The sequence below is a fragment of the Maniola hyperantus genome, chromosome Z (genome assembly GCF_902806685.2).
Source record: "Maniola hyperantus chromosome Z, iAphHyp1.2, whole genome shotgun sequence".
Taxonomy (NCBI): domain Eukaryota; kingdom Metazoa; phylum Arthropoda; class Insecta; order Lepidoptera; family Nymphalidae; genus Maniola; species Maniola hyperantus.
The window spans coordinates 13,179,829-13,191,668 of record NC_048564.1 but is presented as its reverse complement, the minus strand read 5'-3'; the positions used below and the strand labels follow the sequence as shown (position 1 = coordinate 13,191,668).

The following is an 11,840-nucleotide window of genomic DNA, read 5'->3' as shown; positions in this document are numbered from 1 at the left end:
ATAGCTATCCCAAACAAAACAAATAATGTGGATATTAATTCACTTGCCTTTAACTTCCAGATTGACGGAGGCCGTAACTTTTCCATTGATATTTTCTGCTTGACAAGTATACAATCCTGCATCCTCGTGTTGTATATTCTCAATAATTATAGAGCCGTTGTGTTGCATGGAAATTCTTTCGCTTAGTAATATTCTTTCGCCGTTATAGTACCAAGAGATATGGGGATTAGGGTTTCCTTTAGCCACGCAATCAAAGCGAGCACTAGCTGCATTTATTTTAACAACTAGTTTTCGCGGTAGTATGGTAAACACTGGGTATCCTAAAATGAATAAAATATGATTAATTGTTCAGTTTAAATCTGTATATTGTCTTGTATTAGTAATTATTGTTACTAATTTAAAATACCAACCATTATCATCTGGTTTACTTTGAACAATCATTCTGGCTGACCTAGATCGAACTTCACCGGCTGGGTTCTTTGCACTACACTCGAACACACCGACGTCATTTTCATCTGCTTTATGAACCATCAGTGTGCCATTACCCATTACTTCGTATCGAGATTTATCGTCAGGTAATGCTGCTGAATCGCGGAACCAAACGATCTCAGGTTCCGGTTCACCAGTTGCGCTACATTTGAACATAGCGTCTTCTCCAAAATTAACTATCACATCTTCGGGATCAGATTCGATCTCAGGACGTCCTATGAAATATCAAACATTAAAGTGAAACCGGTTTTTTCACTTTATCACATATCACAAAATAAATATGCTTAGTGAAGGCACAAATAAATACTTCACGTGAAGAGAACTTAAGCAAAAGCAATTCAAAACTTAAGAGATGATAAAGCGTTGTAATTTTTGACGACCTTATCTCATAGTAGTGAGTATTTATAAGTTATTGGTTTTAAATTCGATCACTATGATAGTCAATTCGGTATTTTTTATGTTCAAATTGGCTCTGAGTGGCCTTTGAAGTCTTAGCATAGAAACTGTTCAAAATTATGGGTTTACCAAAAATGCCCTTGCAAATTATTCTACTTCCATCTTAGACTACATCATCAGTTACCACTAGGTGAGATCGCAATCAAATAGCTGACATGTCATCGAATAAAACAAAAAGCACTTACGGCAGTTGAAGTCTTTCTCTTTCATAGTTGCAAGGGAAGTTCCCGTGGCAGCAGCTGGTTCATAGCAAGTAGCAGCAATGCTCATGTCACCGTGCTCAGCGAGCATGCGAACAAACCAGAGCATAGCACAGTCGCAGACCAGGGCGTTGCTGTCCAAACGAAGCTTATGGAGTTTCGGCATCCCACGGAACGAGCCAGGGGGGATCGTCTTTAGGTTATTGTTGTGTAGATATCTAGAACAATATTAAAACTTGATGTGCAACGAGTGCAAAACAGCCGAAGCACGTACAGTGTCTATTGATGGTCTATTAGTAATAACTGCAGCTTTATTCATTCAACCGTATGTCAAAGTAAATAAAGCTGAGTTACAAAAAACGCAGCATGGATGCTTTCCAATGGACCTAAGTGGTTCCTTTAAGTTGTATTGCACTGTGTAAAAGTCGTCACGCTGCAAAGCGCGCGTAGGGAGCACTCCTGCAATTTGAAGTGTCTCATAGAATTTCTTGTTTCACAAATCGTACACGCGCATTAAGACCAGTGTGATTGCTCTCGACCTCTCGAATAGGAGACGGACGTCTTAACCACTAGGCTATCTTCTCACGCTCAGCTTTAGTACTGAGAGAACATACGTATCACAAATTTCGTCACTGGCGGTAAGCGAAACCGTGGCCGAGTTGGTCAAGGCATCGGGCGCGAACCCAGAAGATGCAGGTTCGATTCCTGCCGGTTTCGCAATTTTTGATATGTATTTAAAATTATTTAGTATCTTCTCACGGTTTGCTACTTTTACTAGGTAGTAGTAAAATTCTAGAGTGGCGACTTACTTCTACCTACTCAGTAGGCGATCTCCATTCTGGACTTTTCTGCTCCAATAGCCATAACCTCTACGACAAGCATGCTTGGCCCACTGCCACTTCAACTTGCTGATGGTTTGGGTTATGTCACTGATATTGGTTCTCTTGCAGATTTCATCGTTAGGGATCTTATCCTTCAGAGGAACGTCAAACAAAGCACTCTCCATAGTTCGCTGAGCGACTTTGAATTTGTGGATCAGGATGCTTGTAAGCAAAAGTCCACGTTTCAGGCTTTAGATGCTGCTTTTGTACAAAGTTCGACCGATTGATGTAGGAGAAATCTATTGTTGTGTGGATCTACTTAAAAAGTTTTGAGTGACTTACAATCGTTCGAGTCGTGGCAGGTTGAAGAAAGTTTCGGGTTCAATCTGATGTATCTCGTTAACATGTAGATACCTGGAAAAGAACAATAAATATTGTAAAACTTATCCATTGTGATCAACCCATCGTCGGCCTACTACTAGCATGGGTCTCCTCTCAGATTGAGAAGAGTTTAGGCCATAGTCTGCCACGCTGGCCCGGTGGATTGGCAGACTTTAGGTACACATTTTATGGAGGACCCCCAGGCATGTAGGTTTCATTACGATGTTTTCCTTCACTGTTAAAGCAAGTGATATTTAATTTCGTAAAATGCACCCATCCCCAAGAAGTTAGAGATGCGTGCCCGAGATGGAACCCGGGTAGAAAAACTTACTATGAGCACTGAGCTGCTATGACTAAGTTCTAATTTCTAATAGGGACGTCACAACTCACAGCTCTATTTAGGTGCCCTAGGATACGTATAAAGTATCTTCAGTATAAAGTAAAATGCAAATAGCGTTTTCGTGTTGCTTAAAGTTACAAGAGTGCCCACAACTCTGCTACGTCATCGTTACGACTACCATGAAACTTTTTAAGAAGGCATAAATTAGCTGCACCGACGCTACGCTATATACCTACCTACAAACATAAGGAACCACATAAGGCTGCAGTTTTAACGACGCTAACATTTTTGTGTTATATCCGCTCGTTCGTATTAATTTTACCTACACTTGTCTTTATACATTACGCAAATTTAAAAAAAAACTTCTATTAAAGTATGCTCCTGAAAAACGTATATTACTTAACTAAGTATAAAATCGAAGATTATCTAAATAAATAAAAATAGTATATATATTATATTACCTACTCTCAAGTCTCAGCTTGATCCAGCAATGCGCGGAACTCCAATTACCTACTTATAGTAATGGCATAATTTTGTAAATTGGGTATACGAAAAGAGCAACCGCCAAGTTTCTTGCTGATTCTTGTCAGCAGGAAATCATTCCGAACCTGTGGCAGATTCACTTAACGATTCAAAAGTATAGTACGCGACCGGCCGAGATGGCAGTCGGGGTTGGGACACCCTGCATAGCCCCCACGCTAATCCGGGGCGGAATAGTGCGGGTTCTAAGCTGCCATCTCGGCCTGTCGCATACTACTTATACGATCGCAAAAGATTATTTGAATAAAACAAATTACTGTTCGATTATTCCTTGCAATAACTAACTGCCGCCGCGCGTTGTCGACGCCACCTCGCCCTCCGTACATTCCATTCCCCTCCGGCTTCTCAGTACTGACTACAAAGAGCCAGCGCGTGTCAGATCTTCCTTATTTTATAAAAGCTGAAAGTTTCTCTGCGTACCGTCCCCAACACCGGGAGAAACGTTTGTTTGGATCATGGTGGCTTTGGGAGATAACAGGTAATAAAGGTGTAAAAATCTTACGTCAACGTATAAAGTCTTTTTTATATTTTCTTCAGAATAGTATTAGAAATCACATCATGCATTGCCAGACACCATTAAAGTTTAACAAATTATTAACGTTTAAGGTAAGGGTGTCGTGCGGGGGTTCCCACGACTCTCTCACTGGTCACTCTCCCTGGTCTCACTCTTGGTACTTGCACCACGGAAGTACCTACAATCGCGCTACACCTGCAGGCAAGACTTGAAGTAGGACTAGCGCGTTCTAGGCGAGCGACGTACTTGTGAATTTAACATTGTTTTCGTAAATAGTTTGTTGTAAATATTTGTTAAAAAAGTTTTGGTTTAGTGTACCTATTTAGTTGTAGGATAAAATAGTTGTAGACATATTTATGATTATCTCTTAGTAATGAATTACAATTCATAAATAATTTATTGATAATAGCAAAAAGGCCAAAAAAACGTTGCTACCATAATTTTTGCGTGGATAGGTGCTTATTAAGCACACTAAAAGATTCAAATCGTTTTTTACGTTACCGCAGGATAGTGAAAGGTGAGTTTATTTCATAATATTTTTTTTATGATATAGGTACTTACCTAGTAAATTATTAAGTAGGTACGTACCTACTATGTATGTAAGTAATGTATGAGTGATGTAAGTAATAAATAGGTAAGTATGGTCAACCACAATAAGCACTTATACTTGTAAAAGTATACGGAGTTTATGTACAAGTCTGTACCTACACTAGGTAACCAGGTAGTTATATACCTACGTAGCGAAAATAAAAAAGAATTAGGTAGGTACCTACCTACCTACAAATTCGTATAAGTAAGGTTATTTATTATAACTTCACTTAAGAGTGAAAAATTCCTAACATACACTAACTTAAAGTAGGTACTTACCTACTTAAAGTAAGTATAATACAATTTTGTTAAGAACAACAGAAAGTACAACATTTTACTATTAATAAAAACTACACTATTTAACAAAAACAAAGTACTTTATGCAAAGATAAATTAAAATGTCAAAGTAATTTTGTAGACGCATAGAAGTTCGTGCCAAATAAATGCGCCCGACTATACAAATCCAAAACATAACATACGTAAGAGCTTTCAATGAAAACATTTGCATTTACAAAGTAATTTAAATGTCCTGTGCATAAATTAATTTTAAGGTCCGTAGGTACTACTTTGATAAGGAAATTATGGCTACCAAACATACGCTTTTCTACGAATCGGCAGAGAATTTTGAAGAGCTTCATTCAGTACAGCCATATAAGTCCATTGCATTGAAAGGTAGTCGGTGCAAGCAAAATTAATTTGAAATTAATTATACATAAATATTACATAAGTTAATTTATTTAATTAATTTTAATTTATTCACCATGGAGACCATGGAGAGTACTATTAATTTACAGGAAGAGTGAAATAATTTGCTGATAAATTTAAGAACACGGCAACTTATTTTTTTAAGAAATTGTTTTTACCACCAGCTCTCAAGCTAACAGTACCTCTATAGTTACATCTCGCCTTTGTAGTAGAGTTTCATGCATGGTAGTAAAGTGAACAGTTTTCATTTCGCTGAAGTAATAAGGTGCAATGTACACCTGCAGAATATAGTGGAGCTAGAACGTTGCGTCTTTTTTGATATAAACTCAAACTAAGCTTTATTTGCTTTGTATTTTGGGCACTATCTCACTATGATATGAGTGGTGGCGCAACCAGGTTGCGCTAGTGTCTCACCGGGTGTCCACTTGGTTACGTAAGCCAATGGGCATCATGTAGGATACTCTCATACAGCTGTATACATCTTGTTTGTAGCGCGACCTGTTTGCGACACCACTGTAGGTGTCCTAGGGCACGTGCTGAGCGCTGTTTGAGTATCTTCCGCCACTAAGTATGGGCTTCATAAGAAAGCATAAGTAGTATCTCAGTGAACAAGGGAGAGCTATGCATAGAGTTTCTTTATGTGATTAAATACCTTCTTAGTTTGTGTCAGATGAGATGAGATCCTTTAAAAATAGATTCACGCGGGCAGGACACATAGTATAAGTAAATATTTAAGTATATGGAATATGATATGTACATTTTATGTCTAGAAGTTTTTTTAAAATTGTGATAAATTGAACTCCTTAAGTTTATTTGGTAAGTAGAAAGTCAAAGGACCGATAGATGTTGAGGTCTCAAGGTGTTGGAAATTGGCATGTCGACCTGGAGCCAGAAAGCAGCATTTTTGAAACCTAAATCCACCCGGACGAAGTCGCAAGCATCATCTACTAATAATAATATAATATAGTGTGACAGGCCTAAATAAAATCTAAATAAGTTTAAATACATATCAAAAATTGCGAACCGGCCGGAATCGAACCCGCGTCTTCTGGGATCGCGCCGCAAAAATGTGTCGCTACTAGATGACATAAACAGTCGCTTCAGTACTGAGTGAACATACATATCACAAATTTCGTCACTGGCAGTAAGCGGGGTGTAGCTTAGTGGTCAGAAGCTCGGGTGCGAACCCAGGAGACGCGGGTTCGATTCCTGCCGGTTCGCAATTTTTGTTACCTATGTATTTAAAATGATTTAGAAATTTCCTTGAAGTGTAGGTAAAACACTATAAAAAAAAATTATAAAATGTACTAATAAAGTTGTGCAGAACCAGGTAGTTCCGAGATGTTTATACAAAAGACTTGGCTCAAGCCTCAAATCACTCCGTGAGTATGCGTCAGGCCTAAGAATTTCAAATTTATTTGTGAGATGCAAATATATATTTATGTAAGGCATTCCCACCTGGAGATTTATAAATTCAACGTCTATCCGTCTGTCTGTTTATAAATCGAGGTTTACTCGCTGGATTTAAATTTGGTGCATGAAATGCTTTTGGCGGCATCAGTTTACAGTCAATTTAATATCTAGGTATACTTACAAAACTGTAACTGGATGATAATATTACCTGTACATTAACATATTATAATACTTATAAACATTTCAATTATTAAGTAAAGACCACATTTTTAGGGTTCCGTACCTCAAAAGGAAAAACCCTTATAGCCGGTAAGTACGTAATAACATAATATCATATCCTCAATTAAATTTTTTTAAAAACTTTATCAAAAACAAGCTTTTAGTATCTAAAATATATATATTTTATGACGAATCAAACGAGCTTAAATACGATGAAGTAATTATTATCGTATGTATGTATGTATGTAGTATTAAAGATAGGTAGGTTCTTGAGGGAACTCTTATGACCACTTCCCGACTCTATCAACAGACCCGAATAGTTTTAAAATTGTAGTGACACAGGAAAGGATAGATAATATACAAACAGAGAAACAGACGGACTGGACGAAATCGTAAGGGTTCCTGGTTATGCTACAAAACCATAAGAACTTAGTATGAGATTTAAAGCTCAATGTACATTTTGATATATAAAATCAAAATGTGCATCATACGAGCCTGTAAGACTAAGGCTACACGATGCGTTTCCGGTGCGTTGCGGCGCCGCACCGCTGTGGATTTGAGTATTGGATCCCACACGGGCACTGCGTTGCCGCTCCAGCAAAAGGTATGGCTTAAGGTTCGTACGCACCTGAGCGGCGCGGCGCGGCGCTTCAGCGAGCTGCACGTCGCGGCACAGAGCTTCAAAATATCATTTCTATCATTTTGTATGGCGCATATCGCACTAGAGCGGCGCTGCACAGCGCTTCACCGCGCGTTGCCGCGCGGCACGGCTGGAGAGAATATTTTGAAGCGCAGCGAAGCGACGCGCAGTGCAGTGACGCTAGTGCGACATACCCAGCGGCGCGGCGCGGCGCTTCGCGCTCATACGCGAACGGGTATAAAAGTGACGCGCAAGTGACGCGAGGTGCCGCGTACTGAAGTTGTAGTGCGGTAGGCACCGTCGAGCGGCCTGAGGTGACGCGTTCTGCAGTCGGACTGAAGCGCCGCGCCGCGCCGCTCAGGTGCGTACGAACCTTTAGCAACTCACCACCCGTCCCCGCCTCGTCTCTCTGGTCCCAAGTTCGTCGCGCGTGCGGTGCGGCGCCGCATGACGTCATAATGCATCGTGTGGCATAGTACAAGATCGTACAGCGATTTCTACGTAAGATGACGCAGCGGCACCGCTCAGGTGCCACATCGCCAACGCAACGCATCTGCAAGTTACATTTTGAGGCGGTTTAAACATTACTCAACTAACTCTAAGAGACATCTGGGTACTTACAGTTGTTCCAAATGCACCATGCCGTGAAATACATCAGATTCGATATGCTGGATACGGTTTCGATAGAGGTACAGGTATTTGAGGCGACGTAACCCGTGGAAGGCGCCCGATCGCAGCTCCCTCAACTGGTTGTCGTTTAGAAGGAGCGACCGCAGCCGGTGGAGTTGGCTGAACACGCCCGGTGCGATATCGTAGATACGATTAAAACGCACGTCTCTGCAACAAAACAAAACAGAACATAAAGAAAAGAACAAGATGAAGGAAGTCGAATACAAAATAATGTGTCAGCAAACTTAGGATTAAGAAAATTTAATACAATAGAATAACTACAATTTTTTTATGATTATCACTAACCGATCGCTGCCTCACTGAGCCTCACACACATGAGCATGGATCTCCTATTAGTATGAGAAGAGTTTGGTCACAGTCCACCACGCTGACCAAGTACGGATTGGCAGACTTCACACCTTGGAAAACATTATGGAGAATTCTCAGGCATGCAGGTTTCCTCACGACATTTTCCTTCATCGCTAAGCTAGTGATACTAAATTGCTTAAAACAACAAACAATAACTATACATATACCAATTACATATACCTACATAACATTACAATAAAATTCATTCCATCAATTCCATAAATTCAATTGTCATTCAAAATTGAAGTGGAAACGAGGTTATGATAAAGTAGGGTTGGAAACTAGTAGAGGTAGCAATAAATTCATATGGCCTTATATTTCATTCATGTTATGTCGAGCCTGATTTATATTGGAAACTAGCTGACCCGGCGAATTTCGTACCGCCTAACAGTCGATTCTTTTTCAGGAATTTTTTTAAATTTTTCTCTCCGTAAGAACCATCCCCGTACTTCAAGGAATATTATGAAAAAAGAATTAGCGAAATCGGTTTAGCTGTTCTCGAGATTTGCGATCAGCAACACATTCAGCGATTCATTTTTATATATAGAGATATCGATAGGTGTAGTCTACTTGTCGGTGCAATGAGATAAACCACCTTAGTTTGTAAGAAGAGGCTTTTCGAAACTAGAGCAATACAGATAGTCTCTTGAAATTTTCATCTCTGATTGTTACTTAACCCATCGGGCGTCCCGTGCACACCCCCGTGTTCACGATCTTTTTTGGTCTGTAGCGTCTTGCGAACACCCTGGTGTACAAAACAAAACGCGCTCATTGGATGGTTAAGCACTTAACAGCAAAAGCGATATTTCAAAGAATAATAAAGATGCAGCCTAAGATAAAGCGCGCTTGCCTAGAAGATGCCTATTCACTCTTACTTGAAGGTACGTCCATAATATTATAATTGGATGGGAAAACTGTTGCTGGGTGTTCAAAGTTCAAACTCTTAGCGGTTCGAATTACAAATGAGGAGACAAAACGCTTCGTACGTAGGTATCCGTGGAATTTGGAAATGCCTTGCGGTATGATAGTAGAAAGTTGAAGGAGGAACCAGGTTAAAAAGTTCTTCGGCACACTCTCCGAAATCAGCCACTGGAACATCTGATTTAAATCCGGGCCCAACAAACGACAAGTGGGAACGGGTGATTAGCCTAGGAATAAATTGGCCGTAATGACAGTTTTTGTATTGATGACCTGCCAAAATACCATAACGCTCGGATGGTTTATTTTACATTGGTGAAATATACCGCACCCATCTACCGTATATCACTACCATTAGGTATTATAAATGCGAAAGTGTGTTTGTTGTTGGTTTGTCCTTCAATCACGTCGCAACGGTCGATTAAGACCTGGGAGTGACGTGGCTGCTTTTTATCCCGTTAAATCAAATAGCTCCCACGGCATTTTAAAAACCTAAATCCACGCGTATGAAGTCGCGGGCATCAGCTAGTATAAAATATTATGAAAGAAAATTGAAACTAGCACTTTGCCAATACTAAAGCTCATTTAGAGACAAAGAAGACAGTTAAAGTAGAAGTAAAAAGGAACATCGAAGCAGAATGAATATATAATATAATAATAATAAAAAGCTTTATTTTTATCCCTTACTAATTAATTTTACATTTTTATCTATACTTAGTTTAAACTAGATATTCTTATTTTTATCCTTCCCAACTTACTTAATATTTACACTAAACAATTTAAATAATCTAATATCTACAATAAAAGTTTTATATTGCACTTTTTTTTTTTTTTTTTTACTTAAGTTCTATGTAAGGGCCGCCAGTGGCGGTAAAAGCCTCCTCCATTTTACTCCATGTACACCTATCTCTGGCCAGCGTACTCCAAATTTTCCCCGCAACTTTCGCGAGGTCGTCTTCCCATCTTTTTAATGGTCTTCCGGGTCTTCGCTTCCAATTCAAAGGATACCAATTTGTTACAGTTTTGGTCCATCTATCATCTTTGTATCTGATTCTATTTGAGCAGAATGAATACGGATTTTTATTGAGACCAAAGCTTTTATAAACTTAAAGTAAAGTACGGAGTTCTGTGTTCTATTTACTATTCAATGCCACATTTTCCCCTTGACTACGACTGTAAAGCTTAGCATAGGATAAACGGCACTCGTTTAATATGTATGAGGTTACCTATATTATTTTTAATTTATTGTTTAAAGCAGAGAGTGTACTTATAATAATATTAATCATCATCATGATCAACCAAATTTAATATATTCTACATTTGGTTCAATGTTTTAGTTTAAGTAATTGTTAATTGTTATTTAGCTTTTAATTAGATTAATGTGTTACGTGTAGATGCCTAATGTTGCGGCATTGGTGTACGGAAAAACTCAAGCTTCGAGTTTATGATTAGATATACCTGAATTTGTTGTAACCTGTAAAAAAAATTCGTAAGTAAATAAATTATATTATTAATATTATTATTAACCCATGACCGGCTCACTACAGAGTACCAGTATGCCGATTAGGAGGCGGACGTCCTAACCACTAGGCTATCACGGGTTTTTTGTAAAAATATTATTTATAATATTATTATGTAGTAACTAAATACGGGTTTCGATCGTGGAAGCATCGGCTGAGCTTTCAGTTTCCCATAAATGATGTAGTTGTATTGTTATTTGTTACATCTTACATTGAAACTTTTTCGCAACGCTTTTCAGTCATGTCATTTAAACGAAACTTTATTAACCGACTTCCAAAAAAGATCGAGGTTCGTTTTTGGCACCAAAAACCAAAATAGCAACTAAATATCGGCTTGTTTCATAGGCGGCGATTATGCACTGCACTTCCGTTATTCGAGTTCTCCGTCATCCGTGAGAATTCCAGCGATTATCTACGACATATGTCATAAGCTCCCATACACATACAAAACAAAAAGGACGGACTCGGATCGGATAGTGCGTAACCGCCGTAGAATCAACCAGCCCGTGTAAATTTAAAACTTTACATTATATATAATTTAAAACTTGTTTAATCGGACTGCCAATAAACTCCTCATAACTGCGTTGTTTGACCTTCCACAATTCAAAAGAACTTCAAATCCTTATGTCCTGGCTTTGCTCCAAAACTTCCACCCACCATCGTTTATATTTTAAATCAATGGAGTAATAACTTAAGCGTTTCAATTGCAGCTGCTATTTCATTACCTCGAGCTATGAAATTCAATAGTAAAGTCTATCACAAGCTCATAACAAACTACCGATAGGTAGGTACGTTTTATAGAATCTTGTTAAGCTTTCAAAAGCTTAGATGAAAGCAATTTTATGCATTAACCCACTCTTTTAATTATTTTATTTTTAAATTATGAATACGTATTTCCTCTAACATAATGCCTTGTATTTTAAATTTAATACATTTTGTAACGTTATAGAGTTTTAAAAGCTTAGCATAAGTATCTAAAATACTAAGTAGTTGGTAATTGGCCAAACGGTATTTACTTTTCCAATGTTAATCTTTTTTCAACATTTCTATTTTGCCTG

At 38.5% G+C, this 11,840-nt stretch overlaps 1 protein-coding gene and 1 non-coding gene across 2 annotated transcripts in view; one reads left to right on the top strand and one right to left on the bottom strand.

Moving 5' to 3' along the window:
* The window catches only part of Pxn (Peroxidasin), a 62,511-nt gene that overhangs the window by 11,056 nt on the left and 39,615 nt on the right, over positions 1–11,840 (bottom strand). Inside the window, exons 2-6 of the mRNA XM_034983860.2 lie at positions 7,928–8,143; positions 2,309–2,380; positions 1,131–1,363; positions 411–704; positions 48–320 (exon numbers count right to left, since the gene is read on the bottom strand). Of these exons, the coding sequence (XP_034839751.1) occupies positions 48–320; positions 411–704; positions 1,131–1,363; positions 2,309–2,380; positions 7,928–8,143 (1,088 nt within the window). The remainder of the gene's footprint in view (positions 1–47; positions 321–410; positions 705–1,130; positions 1,364–2,308; positions 2,381–7,927; positions 8,144–11,840) is intronic.
* Positions 1,790–1,862, top strand: TRNAS-CGA (transfer RNA serine (anticodon CGA)). The gene has a single exon. It is a non-coding gene; the product is annotated as a tRNA-Ser (tRNA).